The 19,463-nt window shown below is 38.8% G+C and overlaps 1 protein-coding gene across 3 annotated transcripts in view; it reads left to right on the top strand.

Moving 5' to 3' along the window:
- LOC114082774 (E3 ubiquitin-protein ligase rififylin) overlaps positions 1–19,463 on the top strand; it is a 786,130-nt gene that overhangs the window by 10,643 nt on the left and 756,024 nt on the right. Inside the window, exon 1 of one of the 3 annotated variants that reach the window (XM_027923862.3) lies at positions 9,625–9,768. The exons of the other annotated variants lie outside the window; for them this stretch is intronic. Within the exon in view, the coding sequence (XP_027779663.1) occupies positions 9,672–9,768 (97 nt within the window). The 5' untranslated portion in view covers positions 9,625–9,671. Of the gene's footprint in view, positions 1–9,624; positions 9,769–19,463 lie in introns of those variants that run through there. 3 annotated transcript variants of the gene reach the window in all.

Here is a 19,463-nt window from a genome sequence, read left to right as displayed (position 1 = left end):
GTATTTTGTTTTCATTTTTCTGAGTAACAGTGTTGTGCCTTCCTGTTTGTCAACAGGCCTTCCTAAGGAATCAATGACTCTGTAAGATCCATAGTGTTAGTGACCCACAGGACCTCATGTTGTAAGGGATGTTAGTGGAATAAATGGTGCTAGACCAGTTTCAGTAGGAAGCCCTGATCAGTATAGAAAGTAAAACTTGGCTATCTGCGCATACCACAGTCCTTGAAGGGCATATGGGTTTATTGCCACTTTGGAACTATTAGAAATAAAGCCATTGTGAATGGTTTGTGTACAGGTGAGTGTATGGTCACAAGTTTTAATTTCCCTGGGTTAAGTGTCAGGAATGTAGTTCCTGGGACTATGGTAAGTGCATGTTTTCAGATTTCTCAAGAAATTAACAAACTGTTTTTGAGTGGCTGTACTATTTTATAGTCCCACCAGCAATGGATGAGATCTGGTTTCTTTGTATTCTCACTTTGGTATTGTTATTTTTAAGTTTTTAGCTGTTCTAATAGGTTATATCTATTTTGGGGTTGGCCAACAAAGGTGGATTTTGAGTGTGGTTCTGCCTCTGCAGTGTTATCTTGCTTTTTAGCCCAGTGGCTTCCTGGAGAGTAGGGGCTACGTCTATACCCAATAGTACCTAGCATAGCACTGCAGACAGCACAGTTATGCCAGTAAGCTGTGATTCCCTGCTTTGTCTTAATTCCTTACAAATTTGCAACCATGACCATAGCGTCTTGTTCAAATTATTTTATTTGTCAAGTGGTCTTTGGAACCTTATTCCTGACAATATTGATAGCTTACACTGCTCATTTAAAAATACTAAAATAGACTATCTCTGGGGATGGTTCACATTCTCCCTGGAAGGAATATTCCTTGCTTTACCCCAGAGGCATCTCTCTTGAGATTGCCCCCATTCTCCCTTGAATTTGTATCTATTTCCTAAATAAACCTCTGTCTAGGTCTTTGGGGGAAAAAATACCAAGATAGCACAAGAATGTACATATGTAGCAAGGTAAACTCTCATCTGTCCCAGAAGTAACTACTATTAAATTTTTTAAAAAATATTTTTTTGTAGTTGTTGTAGACTTTAGCAAGTGCTCTACCTCTGAGCCCCAGCCCCAGCTAGGCTTTTAATTACATATATATTTGTATTTCTGCTTGTGTCATATATGTGTAAATATGCAGGTCAGTGTGCATATCTATCATATGTATGTATATAAATGTATATTCCTCACCTATTCACAGTGCTTTTTTTTTTCCCTAAAAATTTATTGTGGGAAATTTTCCATGTGAATTTAAAAATTTTATTTGATTTATTTGTTTAATTGGAGGGGGCGGGACCCCTATTTTTTAGTTTGTTCTATTTAGTTATAAATGACAGTAGAATGCATTTATTAAAAATATTTATTTTTTTAGTTGGACACAATCTTTTTTTTTTTTTGGTGCTGGGGATCAAACCCAGGGCCTTGTGCATGCAAGGCAAGCACTCTACCAACTGAGCTATATCCCCAGCCCCACAATACCTTTATTTATCCATTTTTATGTGATGCTGAGGATCGAACTCAGGTCCTTGAACCCAGGTCCTTGAACGTGCTAAGCAAGCGCTCTACTGCTGAGCCTCAACCCCAGCCCCAGTAGAATACATTTTGACAGAATGTACACAAATGTAGCATAACTTTTCATTCTTCTGGCTGTACATAATGCTGAGGCACACCAATAGTGTAATCATCCAGGTATATAGGGTAATAATGTCTGTCTCATTCCACCATCCTTCCCATCTCCAACACCCCATCTCTCCCCTCACTCCCTTCTGCACAATCCAGAGTTCCTCCATTCTTCCTCCCCGCTCTCCCACTGTGGATCAGTATCCACTTAACAGAGAAAACATTTGGCCTTTGTTTTTTTGGGATTGGCTTATTTCACTTAGCATGATATTCTCTCTTATTTTTATATTTATTTTTTAGTAATAGGTGGACACAATATCTTTATTTTGTTTTTATGTGGTGCTGAGGATCAAACCCAGTGCCTCATGCATGGTAGGTGAGCGCTTTACCTCTGAGCCACAACCCCATCCCATCATGAAATTCTCTAGTTCCATCCATTTACCTGCAAATGCCATAATTTCATTTTTCTTTAAGGCTGAGTAATATTCCATTGTGTATATATACCACATTTTCTTTATCCATTTATCTGCAAAAGGCACCTAGGTGGGTTCCATAGTTTAGCTGTTGTGAATTGAGCTGCTATAAACATTGATGTGGCTGTGTCATTGTAGTATGCTGATTTTAAGTCCTTTGGATATAAACTGAGGAGTGGAATAGCTAGATCAAAGGGTGGCTCCATTCCCACTGCTTTCCAGAGTGGTTGCACCAATTTGCAGTCCCACCAGCAGTGTATGAGTATACCTTTCCCCCCATATCCTCGATAACATTTATTATTGCTTGTATTTTTTTTTTTTTGGTGGTGCTGGGGATTGAATCTAGGGCCTTGTGCATTATGGTTCTTCCCTTTAACCGTTGTGGTTTGTTCTTTTAGAAAAGGGATGTGTGAAGTATCTCTTATTTTTTTTTTGTTAATTTGAATTTTAAATTTATTTTTTAACTTTTACATAAAAACATAAAAGTTGTACATATGTATAGGATGCCATGTGAGTTTTCAACATACTGTGTAATGTTTAAATCAGCTTAAATATGTCTGTCTTCTTGCTAGGCCTGGTGGTAAGCTTCTGTAATCCAAGCAACTGGGGAGGCTGAGGCAGGAGGATTGCTAGTTTGAGGCTAGCCTCAGTAACTTAGACCCTGCCTCAAAATAAAAAATTACAAAATGGACTGGCAATGTAGCTCAATAGCAAAGTGCCCCTGTTCAATCCCCAGTATAAATAAATAAATACATACATACATATAAACATACATTTTCATACATTTTTTTTTTAAAGAGAGAGAGAGAATTTTTTTTTAATATTTATTTTTTAGTTTTTGGCGGACACAACATCTTTTGTTTGTATGTGGTGCTGAGGATGGAACCCGGGCCACACACATGCCAGGTGAGCGCGCTACCGCTTGAGCCACATCCCCAGCCCCTAAACATACATCTTGTTCTCCCCAATTACCATTTTTTTTTCCTTTTTTTTTTAAAAGAGAGAAAGAATTTTTTTTTTAAGAGAGAATTTTTTAATATTTATTTTTCAGTTTTTGGTGGACACAACATCTTTATTTTTTATGTGGTGCTGAGGATCGAACCCAGCGCCCCGCGCATGCCAGGCGAGCTCGTTACCGCTTGAGCCACATCCCCAGCCCCAATTACCATTTCTTTGTGGTGAAAACATTCAAACTCTTTTATTCCAGCTTCTGAAATACACAGTACAGTATGGCATGGTGGTGCACGCTTGTAATCCCTGCCACTCTGACCTAGGGTTCACTAAGTTACTGAAGTAGAGGAGGATCGCAAGTTTGAGGCCAGCTTTAGAAATTTAGTGAGACCCTGTCAAAATAAGATTTTAAAAGGACCTGGGAGAGCATTTGCTTAGCATGTGTGAGGCTCTGGGTTTGAACTCCAGTACTGCAAAACACACACAGTGCAATCTCATTATCTGTAGTCACCCTACTTGCAAATAGCAAAATCTCTTAGTCCTATCTCTTCCTCCTCTTTTTCTTCTCCTTCTCCTCCTCCTTTGCCTTTTACCCCCCTGGTTCCAGGCGTGCTTTATCAATGAGCCATATCTCTAGTCCTTGATCTTTTAAATTTTTAAAATTTTGAGATAGAGGCTGGGTTTGTGGCTCAGTGGTAGAGTACTCGCCTAGCACATGCAAGGCCCTGGGTTCAATCCTCAGCACCACATATTGTGTCCAACTACAACTAAAACATAAATATTAAAAAAAAAAAAAAAAAGAAAATCTGACATAGTGTTCACTAAGTTACTGAGGCTGGCCTCGAACTTGCAGTTCTCCTACCTCAGCCTCCCCAGTGGCTGGGATTATGTGTACTACTGTGCCTGGCTCTCTTCTTTCTTTCTTTTTTTTTTTTAGTTTAGATGGACACATTATCTTTATTTTTTTTATGTGGTGCTGAGGATCGAACCCAGTGCCTCACACGTGCAAGGCAAGTGCTCTACCACTGAGCTATAGCCCCAGCCCTGGCTTTCTTATTTCTATCAAACTATACTTGAGTACCCAGTGATCATCCTCTCTCTCCATAACTCTCTCCCTCTCTCTACCCTTGAAAGATCTGGAAAAAAAAAAAAAAAAGTTTTATTCCTTGTTACATGGGTTTGGGATGAAGTAAGTCTGTAACTTTATTTGCAAGTAGATCAGTAGAATTCTGGATGTTGAAATGTGTTCATCCGCTTTATCATACATAATGAGTCTGAGGTTATGAAGTGATCTCTTGCAGAATCGTGGAGCAAACAGGCATTGTGAGCACAGTGGTCTCTAGAGAATGTGCAGGCCTTTGGGTATTTGTCTACTCATCAGCTGCTTAGTCAGATGGAGTGTTTTCTTAAGTGCTACTGAAATGCACAGTTCAGTCTTTATTTTGAATTCTCTCCTTCTATTGTCTTTCCCTCTTTCATTACTTTAATTACCTTGATGGGACATTCAAGTTCTGCAGTCTTATCCTTTTATTTCCATAGCCTACAGAAGTCAGTTTGAAGATGAACTGTGGGTGAACAGGTAATCTTCTCTACTTGGCTAGAAATCACCCTTCACAATGTTGACAAAGGCCCCCTAGATTTGGGGGATGAGACAAAGGTAACTTAATCCTATGACATTTTTAGTGGAAATCAGGGTGAACGTTTGGAATGTTTGACTTATTGGAAGCAAGGCATGTGTGTAAGAAGGAGGAGAAGAATCCAGAGGTATATAGTAAAGAATTATTAAGAATTCAGGAAAACTTCAAAGCTGAATTACAGAATCTTTATTCTGAGAGGAAGGTGACTGGGGCAGGTAAGTAATAGGACACGAGCCTACGTCACTTCATTTGAAGTTGTTAAGAGTTGTTTAGGTGATGGAGTTTGATGATGGGGGCCTTTTCCTTGCCCTTTCTCTGTATTAACAGCTCAGGAAGAAAACTAAGAAATAGCCTTGGGTAGAAAATTACACCCATCAAATAGTTCCAAGATTTCCCTTGCCAGTTTTCTGAAATAAATAGCAAGATAGCAATTTGATCACATCGCTGACTTCCTTTCTCTCAGCCTTGTCATCGGGTCTTCAGACTCTGTCTTGACAGTTTTGGATTCCTCCCTTTCCTGCCTGCTTGCTACTTTTTCAATTACTGACATACAGGAACCTACTATTTCATTGTGCCTGAGGTAGGCAATCGCTAGGCTCTTGATATTGGATACCTTTCTTGAGATATGAAGTATTATACCATAGTGGATAATAAAGTGCTCACAATTACATTATAGAACAGATTCTGGTAACTGTACCAGCGGGGACAGACTTGGTCGGCGTACCATCATGCCACTCGGGGGTTGTTTTGCAGCAGAGTGCTGTGAAGCAGGTTGAGCATCGCCAGTTCCCATATCTGAACGTGGAAGTGGCTCGTTAAAGATTAAAGGGACTGCCTGGTCCTTCTGGCCCCAAGATGGAATGATCTCTGCCATGGCGACAGCCTTTGTCTCCCAGGAGAGGCCATTTTATACAGCAGGTTTGTGCTTCCAAACGTTACAGTGAGCCTGTGCTGGCTGATGCTGTGGTGATAAGTTGACATTTGGGCACTCTGGAGACACATGAGCTATAGAGCATCCATGGTTTGAATTTCTGGCAAAACTGCCTCATCAGGAAGTCAAAAGCCTCAACTTTCAACCTGTACCTTTGGGGGAGGTTTTTGCCTTTGTTTCATTTGACTGTTCTGTTGAGTCAAGTGAACTTTAATTTTCACAGCTATAAAAATTCCATTAAGCCCCTTGTATTGCATCCCAGGTATGAAAATGTCTCTGTGTAACAAGATTGTGGGTGACAGCTGAAGTCCTTAATAGTAGTTAGGATAATTGCCTCTGGAGACTTGAAGAAAATAATGGTCCAACCAACAAAATAACAGTTCAATTATTATATTCTTTGTGGTTCTTGTGGGTGAGGGGACTGATGTCTAGGACCTGCTCAGTGTGACTACTGTTCTGCTTTGGTGGTCTTTGGGAAAAAAAGTGATTTTGCCCTGAGTAGCACTTAGGGAAAATAGCTGTCACGTGTCTCTCAAAGTACACTCCAAGGCTCTTTTCTGCATCAGAATCCTGTGTGGGGGAGAGACACTTATTTAAAATTCAGATTCTGGGGTCTCCTTCCACTTCTGTTAATTCAGAGCATCTGAAGGACTGAGATGGTAAGCGATCATTTTCACTAAGCACCCTTTTGATTTCTAAGTACCCCTACAGTTGATTTTTGACTATCCTAAAATTTACTTCATTTTTTGTGTTTAAGTTTTTATGATTTATTAGATGATAGATGTTTGGTTGGCACCCATATTATTTTTCTTAAATAGTAGGTACTTCAGTTAAAAAAAAAAAAAAAGTTAATATGATTCCTGAACACAAAAGATTAGATTTTGGCAGTGTCTTTAATTAGCAATAGTGTGAGACAGCCACTGATTCCTGGAAATTTAGATTTACTAATTAACTTTCTTGATCAGAAAAAGGAAGTGGACTTAAGATTAATTTTGATAAAAAGAAGGAATGCTCAGTATCATTTAAGATGCAGGGGGTGGAAAGTAGACAGAAGGTATGGAGAGGAAAGAATATAAAGGAGAAAAGATTTCTTTTTACCACTTTCACTATGATATTTGAGTTTTCTTGACTTGATGGAAAACATTTGTTTGACTTTGTGTGCTTATTACTAGTCATTCTCAAACTGAATCAGATTGTAAAGCTCAGCAGAAGCCAAGAAGTAGAATGACATGAGCTCTTGATTTACTTGAAATCTGTTAATTAGGTACAATTTTACTATCAGAAAATATTATCAATATAGATTTCTGCATTCCGACATAAAAATAAAACTGCATACAATTTGTAAGAAATTGTAAATCCATTCTTTTAGTTGATCTATGCTTTTTGTACATTTCTATGTTGTTTGTTAACACGTGATAGAAGACAAGAACCAGTAATAAAGTAGTATGCAAACAATAAAAATTGTGAAAATTTACTGAATTTTAAATAACAGAGTCATATTTGAACATATCCTTGTTGTTTAAGAAAAGTTCAAATATCAGGAAAGCTAAACACAGTTCCTTGATCCTTGTCCCCATTGCAGTTCCGCCTGGTTGTGTTATCCTCTGTTCTTTTTGTATATTTGTTAATTTTCTGAGGATTTGAAAGTTACAGAATCCTGAGAAATGAATACTTCTTTTTGACACTTGCTTATTGTTTATAATGCTAAGATCTATCGGAGGAAAAGATAAATGTGGGCTATAAATGATGTTACATTTTTCTATTCAAGTAAAACAGTGGGTGTGGATACATACAAATTTTATGTGTGGTGAAATTTTATGTACGTGGTATGTGTGTGTACCTGTGCGCCACTTATTTATAAATAAATAAACGTAGGGCTAGGAATGTAGTAGCTCAGTGGTAGAGTTTATACTACCAAACCCTATTAATAATTTTGGGTATAAATTACTTGAGTTTTAAAATTTTTTTTTCTTTTTAGTTGTAGATGGACACAATATCTTTATTTAATTTATTTTTATGTGGTGCCGTGGATTGAACCCAGTGCCGTACACATGCGAGGCAGGCACTCTATCACTGAGCTGCAGCCCCAACCCTAAAATAATGTTTTGAAAGAACTTAATCACATACTGCAGTTATTTTTCTTATTTTTACATAATCTCATTATTTTCATATAACCTCATAAAATTTGAAGCGTCTGAAGCCATAGTTCAAATTTAGTGTCTTTCATAAGCTCCAGATGTGTATCTTCAACCTTTCTGGTCTAAAAGAAGGAACTAGGATGGAGTATGGCTGTATTTTGGGGAAACTGATAAAAACTATCAGAATTCCAGAGCTTCAGAGGCTCTCCTCACCTGCTGAATGGTATTTGTCTTATCAGTTATGGAGTTCTGATGCTTCTGGTTCTTGATTGTTTTCCTCCTATTTCATATTACTTTGTGGACACTCTACAATCTGGATATTCTCTCCCTTATTTAGAGTTCACTAATGTTGAATGGGCCAGAAGCTTTTCTAACAATACCATGTTTTTTCCAAATGAGGTTCTGTATTTGTATCCTAAGAGTTGTTTCATATTAGAATGTTTGTGACTTATCATCAACTACAGAAATATTTTTAAAAGTGTGGTTCATGAGATAATTGTTGTCAGCTGCTATAAAGATGCTTTTATCATTTGAAAAGGACTAATTAACACACTGAAGACAAAGTTTCTTTAAACAGCCATTTTCTGAATAGGAAGCACTGAAGTTGAGGGGAAAAAAGGGGGAAAACGTTTTATAATATCTTATAAAAGCCCAGAGTGGTTATCCTACTTGAATAATGTAGTTAAGGAAAATTCTGTGAGTTGGATAAAAGACTTTTTTTTTTTTTTAAACTTAGTCCCGTGAAAAGGAATGAAAGTATCTGCTTGAACATTTTAATTAACCTAACATTTATTGAATGACAAGTTGGCTTGGCAGCTACATCCAGAGTTCATGTCCTGTGAGACCTACTGTGAAAGACAAGAAGGCTAGGTACAGCAGCCTCAAATGCCCTGGCTAAGAAATAGCTGATGGGACATGGAACTCTTGCATTTTTTAAACAGGGGACAGAAGGATATGATATGAACTTTACTTTTTCTCCTTTCAAGTTAAAACAGATAGCAAGGACTTGATCTTTTGTTTTCTTTGCATAACACCAGTGCTAGTTCCAACCTATCAGAGCAAATTCAATAATAATGATGTCAGTCATTCTAGGATTAATTTTTTAATAAGTAGGCTAATAAATAAGAATTGACATACATTTAGGGATTTTTCTCTTAAGAGCAAGTTGGTTAAGTGATTTTCACAGCCTCCTATATTTCATTTTAGCACAGAGAATGTGGCAGCTAATTAAAAAAAAAGGAAGAATCCTGCTGTAGTTCTGTCTTAATGAGAGAGTCGAGTTGTCTAAGGAAACAGAGACCAGAGCAGGCCTAGATGGAAAAAAGAATAGTGAGCCTGGGTAGAGCTGACAAAAATTCACCCTAATGACTTGACCAGTGAGTGGTGAAATGACCGGGCCATTTCCTCTGAAGCCACCAGCCCAGGTGATTCAGTTTGTAAATGCAGAGTGACTTCTTTACCTTCCTAGGGAAATCTTTAGAGCTGTGAACCTCCCACCTGCGGCAATCTTGCTGTGCCCAGTTCAAGGCTGTGTTCAGATGAAATTTCAGAAACGGCCTTGGAGGCTTTCTTTCATAGTAAGGGCTCCAGGAGCTGCCGAGTTACTACTAGCAGTAGGGGGAATGAGGTTTACCTGCCCCCAATAATCAGCCCTTGATTTAAAACAATCAGTGGGGTGCCTTTTCTTTTCTAGGTTGCAGTTGATTGTAGTTGGCTCAGGCTGAGTTGTTTGGGTAATAGGAGTTTTGCCTAGCGTGAGTCAGCACTGCCCTGGGTAAACTGCCTGCTCTGTTGCAATCTTGCTTACCAAAGATACGTCCCCAGGCGGCACCATTCACTCTGCCTGAAAGCTGCTGCTGTTGGTTCCTGAGATGATCTCATCTGAACATGGCTCCAGTAACCTCAGTGGCAGGAATTGGAGGCAGCTTGCTGTGTGCTGTGGCAGTATTTTGAAACAGGAAAAATCAGGTAACCCTAGATTGTTTTCTCTGTTTCCTTAAGCTAGACTAAGCTGGGGGAAGAAACTGGGGAAGTCCTTAGTCTTCAGAAGTGAGTCAGTGCTTTATCAATTTGGGTGTGTTAAAGTTAGCCCTTCAAACTCTTTGAAGGGGTCCTTGAGAGGAAACATTTCCTTTTATTTGGGATCTGGATGTGGTTTTAGAACTCATTAGAACATTGTTTATGTAAGCCTTTGAGAAACCATGTTAGGTTTGCAACTTCATCCATCTTTTGCTCTTATTTAAAAAAATTTTTTTCTGTTATTTTTGTATCTTGTGAGAAACAGTTTGGTCAGACTAAACCATTGTGAATAGAAGAGAGGTACACATTTGAGTACCTTCCTCCTAACTGAATGTTGAATTGATGGAATACTGAACTGTTACCTGTGAGTTTGTGCCCATCTTCCTTTGTGAGGGATTGTGAAGAGCCTCCCCTTATATTCTGTTCAGGTTCCAGCCCTTTTCCCTCCTGTTTTCACCTTTAAACTCTTCAGCTAGAGTCAAAACTCTCATATCTCTGAGGCACTCGTCCTTATAGTTAGTTACTTGAAGTGGTCTGTGTACTCTCACCTTTGCACCTGTGGGCCTTCTCTGAAACATCTTTCCCCAGCGAACCTGGCCAGCTGGTTTCGGCCTAGAAGTCACTTCCACAAAGCTGCTGCTTATTTACCTGGTCTGTTGAGTAAGGAGAATCTGGTTTTTACTTCAGGCACAGGGTAGGGATGCTGGGAATGAGGGTTTGTTTTAGAATTGTATTCACCAGTACTCTGCACATATTAGGTTCTCAGTAAGGACGGAGAGAGGAAGAGCTCCTCTCTTTCTCAATGAGCTTTTTGTCCTTTTTGTTTCCACCATAAGCACCCTACTGTGGCTTTTCTGCAGATCATCAGTGAACTAATTATCAAACCATTGTCCCTGTTTCAGCCTCCATCTTAATTTCTGCCTAGCATTTAACACTGTTGAACTATTTTACCTCAACAGTCCTTTTCATTTTTCCTCTCCTGAGTTTCCAGTGTCCTTCTGTTATTTTTTCTCATTCTCTTTTGATAATCCAGCGAATGTTGAGATGCTCCAAGTCTTTGCCCTTCTGTCTTCCCTCCAAGAATCTCAAAGATGCCCATAACTTCAGCTACCCCTAGTATGTTTTAGTAGCCTAGCGATCCCTCTTATCCATCTGGATTCTTATTGCCAACTGGGCAATCTCGACAAGCTTTGTCCAATCTGACAACTATCAGGGTGTTCAAAAGGCATCTTAAATTCAGCATGCACACACCTGAACGCATTTTCTCACCTGCTGCCTCACATGCTCTGTGTATATTGCTGTAGGTTTGAACTCTGTTAATTATATCCACCGAGTCTTCCTGTTCGCTCCTTTTATGTTCACATCCTCTAAATATGATAAACCCATGATTGCTAAACCTTTGTGTGGCTTTTCTTCATCTTCACTGTCATTGCTTCAGTTTACCTGAGATCAGAAAACTGGACATTTTGTTTAAACAGCTCAGTGGCTTAAAATTTTTGTGAACATTTTGTCAGGCCCTGTACTCTTCAAAGATCACAGAGACTACCGTTCTCCAAGATCTTATAGACCAAAGATTTTACATTTTATTTATTTTGCCTCCAGGAATTTGATGTTTGCAATTCTTGGTTCAGACTCTTATCAAATGTACTTTGGTTACTCCACTTTAAATCTTTCTCTGCTCCTATCTTCATATTGTTGCCCAAGTTATCTTCCTAAAGGCCAAATCTAATCTTTACTCTTGTCTTTTCAGGATGCCATTGGTTCTCAGTTTTCTGTGTAGCTTTATTTGTAAAACGCTTTAAATTTGACCCTGTCCTGCCAGTCACTGTTCTCTCCTTCTCTCCTTCTCTCAGCCAATGCTCTCCTCTCTGCCTTCACTAAACTTCTCTTATCCCATTCCTAGATATCTCTTCAGCACTCCATGCCTTTTCCTAACAGTCTCCCTTTCTCTGATTGATGAAATTCTTATCCCCTAGAAGTCATAGTTAATATATGAAGTGAGCTCCTACCTCCCAAGTATAGTTATTCTGCCTGATTTGACTCCAACAGCACTGTCTCTTTTGCTTTAGATTGTTGAGTTCCTTGACTGAATTTGGTTCTGAGTGTGGAGACTGGCACCATCAGAAACAGTGCCTGAAGTGGGTTACCAAGGTCAAACCACTGTTCTAGGTTTTGAAAGGTTGAAAAATTCATATACTCTGCTTAGACGGATGGTTTTGGCTCCCGTTGGTGACTTTGAGCCCATGGCTACCTATTTAGTATGTGTTTTAGTCAGCTTTTTCACTACTATGACTCAAAGATCTGATCAGAACCATTTTAGGAGAGGAGAAGTTTATGTAGGGGCTCACAGTTTCAGAGGTCTCAATCCACAGACAGCAGACTCCTTTCCTCAGCCTCAGGGCTGGAGGTCAGGCAGAACATTATGGCAGAAGAGTATGGCAGAGGGAAGCAGCTCATATGATTATCAGAAAGCAGAGAGATACTCCACTTGCCACTCAAATAATCCTATCAGGTGATTAATTCACTGATTGGGTTAAGGCTCTTATAACCCAGTCATTTCATCTCTGAACATTTTTGCATTGTCTCACATGCAAAAAGGCTTTTGGGGGACACTTCACATCTAAACCATAACAGTATGTGTTACCTGAAACCCTCAGGTAACAATTTTAAGTTAGTGTGAAGATTTAAGGGACTTGCTGAAGTCTTATCCTAACATTTTTATAGTGCCTTACAAAAATTATTTCCATATATTATGTTGGGGTAGGCTTTATTATCCCTATTTTACCAGTGTCTAATTCTATTTAGAAGCATATGTTGAGGTAAGAATCAGGAAAAAATGTATTCTTGCAATGTATTACATAACCAGTTGGTTTCTTTGTAGTTAAATACACCCTATCTGGTTCTACATAAATGGGACCTTTGCTGAAGAGGCAAGTGCTACAGATCTTGCCTTTTACAAGGCCACCTTATTATCAAGGTAGATGGAGGAGGTACCAGAGTTTACCTGACCTATGGAAAGGCCCCAGTTATGATTAGAGACCTTCCTTGATTGAAATTAATGGTGTGCCTACTCCAACCTCTCAGGCTTTTCTCTTCCTTCTTTTTTATCCCTTTTTTTCCCCCCTTAAGTTGACAGTGCTAAGGATTGAATCTTGGGCCTCAAGTGCTACTCAAGTGCTCTACCACTGAGTCATACTCCTGTCTCATTGGACTTCTATTGTACTTACAATATTTGGAATATGTAAAAACTGACTGCTGTTCTGCAGTGTCACATCAGCTTGATGAGTGAAGGGAGTCAAAATGAAAAAAAAGTAAATTGTTAAGAGCAGAAAAGGGCTCATAGCAATTCTAGTGAGTGATTAAGTTTGTAGAACACTTCATAACTTTTGGGGTGCTGCCATATTTGGGACTATGTGAAACGAGATTATAAAAAGATGAACCATCGGTGCTAGGAAATAATCTCTGTTAGAAACATTTTGACACTCAATTTTGGTTCTTTTATAGTTGAGAGGATAATCAAAGATGATTAAAAGGTTGGGAAATAGGCCCTATCAGTGTAAGTTTAAAAGAGGAGAAAGATTTTAGCCTACAGAATAAGCTAAGGGATAGCTTGATTATCATTTTCAAGCATGAGACTAGTTGCCAGAGGGATTTTGATTAATTATTCTTCATCAACTTCAAAGATGTAAGAAGAAATGGGCTTAAATTGAAGGAGGAGTAATTTTGATGAATATAAGGAAGATGTTTTTGGTCATCAAAGTTAGGAAACATTTGAATGACTGCTAGAGAGAGTTTTAAATTTCTGACTGTTACAGTTATCTAGTAAAAAATTACCCAAAAAAATTACCCAAAAGTGTGGGTGTACATGCTAGGAAAGTGTTCTATATCCCCAGCCCCAGAAGTTTTTGTTGGAGTAAAATGACAACCATTTTGTTTTTCATGATTCTGTGGGTTACTAGTTCAAGGAAGGAGGACACGTTGCTTTCCTCCAAGTGATGATGATTGGACTGGAGGATTCAGTCCACGGCTTCACTCACATGTTTGGGGCCTTGATGCTAACTTTTGGCGAGGACCTCTTGGTTCTCCATGCAGTCTTGTCTCTTTCATGGCCTCTCATTGTTTATTAATCTAGATCAGGCTCCTTGTACATAGTGACTGGGCCATAATGGAAGCAGCAGGGTCTTTTTCTAGTCTGGGAGCCATTCATTATCACTTCTGAACCATTCTTTGGTCAAAGTTGGTCACAAGTATAGCCCAGATTCAAGATGTGGGGCCATGAACTTTACCTCTGTAAGGGTAGAACATTTAAGTCACCCCACAAAAGGACTTGGTTGTCCTTTTGGGACAAATTATGGTTGGGATTATTGCTGCCAATTTTAGAAACTATTTGCCGCACTGGCCATAGAGATTTTTCATGAGAGAATAATCATATATGTCTTTTGAATGGGTCATTGGGCATTCAATTTGCAAATTTGGCTGCATATCAGAGTCATGTGGGAGCTTTTTACAATCTTAGATTCCTAGGCACCAGACATGTGACTCAGCATCTCCTGGGGCTTTTGGCTCATGAGAGACACTCTCCCTTTCTCTCAGGTAACCACCAGTGAAATGAGTATGGAGGTAGGGGACAGGTCCAGATAGATATGTTCCGTATGGCAGAAATGGTAGGTGCCTTAAATAGGCCTGCTGGTCTCCTGCTTTCAGGACTTGGTTGATCCCTCTGCTTGGCCTGCTCTTCCCTCCAGGCTGCCTATTAGAAGTCATATCTCTCTCAGTCAGCACATCATCAGAGCAGTGTTTCTTTTTGGTTCCAGTGATTGAACCCAGGACATTTAACCACTGAGCCATATCCCAGCCCCTTTTTTTGAGACAGGGTTTCACTGAGTTGCTTAGGGCCTTGCTGAGTTGCTGAGGCTGGTCTCAAACTTGCAATCCTCCTGCTTCAGACTCCTGAGTTGATAGGATTATAGGTGTGTACCCCTGTGCTTGGTTGAGTAGTGTTTCTTGATGCCTCACTTTTTTTCTCATGGTTCCTAGTGATTTTTCTTCATAGCCTTTTTTATTCTATAATTAAATATTTGTGTGATTGACTCACATATAATTGACAAAAGTATGTCTGCTTTGCTTTCCTGTATCTTTGCCTCATAAAAGGTACTCGGTATTTGTTGAATGAATAAGTAGATGATTGAATGCATGAATGAATGAAGTGGTATTTGAATTTACTTTCAAAGAGTGATTAGAGTTTTGGACAGACAGAGCAAATGAATGAGGAATTCAGTGTTTTGAACTGGAAAGTGGGAATCATATTGCTCATATACTTTCAGAAGATTGGAGGAACTGGTTTTGAAAAAGTGTCTGGTTTTGAGTACACTTGGTATTGCTAAAGTTGAGGGGTGAATATCTAGCAGGCTTTTAGAAATAAGGTACTGAAACTGAAGGGAGAGACTGATGCCAGAGATTTAGATTTGGGAGTTACCTGACTGAATACTAAGAAATCTATTCTTCCAGCAAATAAAGTGTTCCCTCACTGTGTGCCAGACAATTATGTTATAGGGAAGGTGAACCAAAGGCTGACTGACTTAAGGAGCCCTCCTTCTGATAGGAACCACAAGTGTGAGGCCTTGAGGATAATAAATACCTTTTTTTTTTTTTTTTTTTTTGAGGAATAATAGACATGACAGAAGATTGAGTGAGGTCAAAGAGAGAGGGAGAGCGGCGTGAAGTAAGTGGTGAGGCAGGGGAGGCCACATCATGTGGAGCTTTTGTGGACCATATAGGAAGCCTAGTATTTACTCAAAAGAATGATAGACTTTTGAAACCATAGAAAACTTTGAAACAGGAAAGTAACAAGCAGAAATTTATTTTTTAAAATAAAAGTTTATCATAGCTACTGTCTTGAGGATAGAGAGTGGCAAAGGAGGAACCAATGAAGAAGTGCTTACTTTCCTTCTTAAAAGATGGAGGCAGATAGGTTAGGGTATGGCAGTGGACATAGAATAGATGATGGATATATTTAAAGACTAAAACCAGTAAAATTCACTAGAGAAGGAAAGGAAGAGTGGGGAGACAGAACCCTAGAGCATATTTAGGGAGCAAAAGGAGAAGCCAGGAAAGGAGGACAGGGAGAAAGATTGGTCCTTGGAGTCAAAGGATAGTCCAACTACTGCATTTTTGTGGAAGACAGAAGAAGGATCCAGTAAGAGATTCAGGAAGAAATGTCAATAGGTCATCATCATGAGGAGGAGGAGGTCATGAAGTTTGAGGACTTAGGAAAAGCTATGCATTTCTCCATCTGTTCATTGGTGACCTGGAGAAGAGCTTCTGTAGAGTGAAGTGGAGTTAATGAATGAGTGTATGAAGAGGAAGTGAAGGCAGAGTGCCAGCTGCTTTCTTAGAGACTGGGAATGAAGTAAAAGGGACACAACAGAGCTCACTTTGCATAAACTTGTACAAAGAGGCCTGAGTGTGAAGGTTAGTTTTTAAAAACCAGGGCGCCAACATTTATTTAAGCAGCTCTCTATGCCTGTCACTGTGCTAGATGCTGTACCCAGTCTATTCTATTTATTTTTTTGTCTTTAAAAAATTTGCAAAATAAGCCAGGTATGGTGGCTCATGCCTGTAATCCCAGCTTCTCCGGAGGCTAAGGCAGGAAGATTACCAGATCAAAGCTAGCCTCAGCAACAGTGAGGTGCTAAACAACTCAGTGAAACCCTGTCTCTAAATAAAGTACAAAATAGAGCTGGGGATGTGGCTCAGTGATCGAGTGCCCCTGAGTTCAATCCCTCATACCCCCTCACCCCCCAAAAAAAGTTTGCAAAATAGTTCTGTACTATTTTACTAAACAGTATATAATTTCCAAATTTTAGGGATGCATAAGGCTTTCTTTTGGGGTAGAAAAAGGAAATATTAGAACTCAAGTTTTTCTACAGCTTTACCTTACCCTTTGAAATTCCTTTTTAGTTTATGATTTAGATAGAACATAGTATATTTGTATAGGAGTACATGTCCAATTGCTGTTAAATATAGATACAGTTCTGTTTCGTTTTGCTGCTGATGAAAAATGGAGGACTTTACTGAGGGATTTTTTAAAATATAGGGAGAAAAAATGAGGCAGAGGGTAGAATGGAAAGTGAACTAGCCTGTAGTCTGTCTACACACCTCTCATCCTACTTTACAGATAAGAAACAGGACTAGAAATTTTTAATTTACCTGAGAATCACACAACTAGTTAAGTGATACAACTAGAATTTGACTCCAGGTCTGTTTCACTTAAAAAATTTACCACCTTACCCTTTTTCTCCTTCATTTTCTTATATTTTTCCATTTAATTCTCAATGATTCTGTAAGAAACATATTAAAATACCCATTTTGCAATTGAGGAATCTGAGGCACAGACAAAATGATTACTATTCTATGGCACCAGATGGACTTCTGATTTGTTCTTTTTTCACTGTACCATAGTGCTTCTCAAAAATAGGTGGAATCAGGGGGCTGGTGTTGTAGCTCAGAAGTAGAGTGCTGGCCTAGCATATGTGAGGCACTGGGTTCAATCCTCAGCACCACCTGAAAATAAATAAAGGTATTGTGTCCACCTACAACTTAAAAAAAAAAGAAAGGAAAAGTAGATGGAATCAGATTGAATTGTTTTGGTAAAGTGAGGGGATTTCTAGTTTTATGACATAGAAGGATGAAAGAGGAGAATATAGTGGTTGGAGGTTACTTAGAGTAGAACATCGTATTAGTTCCCATTTGGGCCACTTAATCTGTTGTTAAGCGTTTGCATGAATAAAAAGACTATGAGCTCTGACTGTAGGCCTCATACTCCCTAACCCTGCATAGAATTGCTCTTTGAAAAGTTCTATGGGACATCAACCAGAGATGGATAAAAGTTTTTCAGAGCTAGTGATGGCTTGCCCCCAATTATATAATTTACTTGAGAACCCAGTTAAATAAAGTTTCTGAATTTTCTGTAATATGCAGGAATATAAAGGTGGGAGGAGGGGAGAAGAGTTCAGTAATCTGAAAAAGTTCAGAGAGTTCAGTGCAGGAAAGGTGAATTGCAGTGGATTGTGTTGTTAAATGAAAGTTGTGTTTGAAATTTGTTCTTGTATTTATTGTATTTCGGTTTGCTTTTGGAATATGGAGGGGAAGGAATGCAAAAATGTGTAAGATGAAATCTTTGACCTCTAGAAGGTTAGAGAGGGAGAGGTGGAGGATGGAGGAGTATGGGAAAGAATACAAACTAGGGGAGTGGCATTTAGGTGGGGCTGGCTAGAGGGATGCCAAACGAGGTTCTCAGGAGGACTCCTCAGTTTTGGTCAGTATGTTCTAGGTTTGTTCTTGGGTTATATATAAAATGTATTTTGTTGGGTGTCTGGGAATGATGAGTCTTGGAGACAGCATTGCATTTGGGGTTGAGTGACTGAGCTCAGAACAGAATGCCAATTTATTATTTTAAAGTGAAAATTTCCTTTCTTGTTAACAGGATTCTAGGGTTTGCTAGGATATTGCTCTTCGATATCAAGAGATCTGGGAAATCAAATTTAATAACATTAAGCTCGCTTGGTAAGCATGGATTAATAAAATAAGATGATTTGTGGGGCAGTTACAAAAAAGCTCAGATTGTTGATTGCTTACTATATGCTGGGTATTATAAGTATTTTGGGTACAGTAGAACATTTAATTTTCCCAGTGACCCTCCTGAAAAGTAGGCTCAATCATTCTTAACTTACAAGTGAGGAAACTAAGTCTCTGTTCAAACCGGTAAGAGGCTGAACCAAGATTTGAACCAAGTTCCTGTCTAAGAGCTCATACTCCTAGTTATCACTATGTGCTATTTTGCTGTTTCCATTTAAGCTTCATGAAATAAACTTGTTCTACTCCAGAGATAATGATGTGCCACCTAACTCTAGTATTTCTTTGCCTCGGGCAGTTCCAGAGTCCAAAGGTGCACCACTGCTTTTTCTAGATTTTTCCAAAGTTTTTGGTTGACTACTCTTTGATATAGTGACATTCTTTGCTTAAATGTATTAATACTGTTATTCAAGCCTTTTTGTTTTTTCTTTTAGTTTGATTGTCTTTTCTCTTTGGAGAGACTTTATGTATCTGCACACATTAATTTTATGTTGATTTCATTATCTTTTTCTTTCGGTCAAGTGTTTTTGTTTTTTTTTAAATACTGTGGATTGACCTCAGGGACTCTCTACTACTGAGCTACATCTCCAGCCCTTTGTATTTTTTATTTTATTTTATTTTTTTGCCTGGTCTTGTATTTTTTTTTTAATTTTTTATTGTTGGCTGTTCAAAACATTACATAGTTCTTGATATATCATATTTCACACTTTGATTCAAGTGGGTTATGAGCTCCCATTTTTACCCCATATACAGATTGCAGAATCACATCAGTTACACATCCATTGATTTACATATTGCCATACTAGTGTCTGTTGTGTTCTGCTGCCTTTCCTATCCTCTACTATCCCCCCTCCCCTCCCCTCCCCTCTTCTCTTCTCTCTCTGCCCCCTCTACTGACATTCATTTGTCCCCCTTGTATTATTTTTCCCTTTCCCCTCACTTCCTCTTGTATGTACTTTTGTATAACTCTGAGGGTCTCCTTCCATTTCCAAGCAATTTCCCTTCTTTCT

Source organism: Marmota flaviventris (assembly GCF_047511675.1).
Source record: "Marmota flaviventris isolate mMarFla1 chromosome 17 unlocalized genomic scaffold, mMarFla1.hap1 SUPER_17_unloc_1, whole genome shotgun sequence".
Taxonomy (NCBI): domain Eukaryota; kingdom Metazoa; phylum Chordata; class Mammalia; order Rodentia; family Sciuridae; genus Marmota; species Marmota flaviventris.
This window is presented reverse-complemented; position numbering and strand designations above follow the sequence as displayed.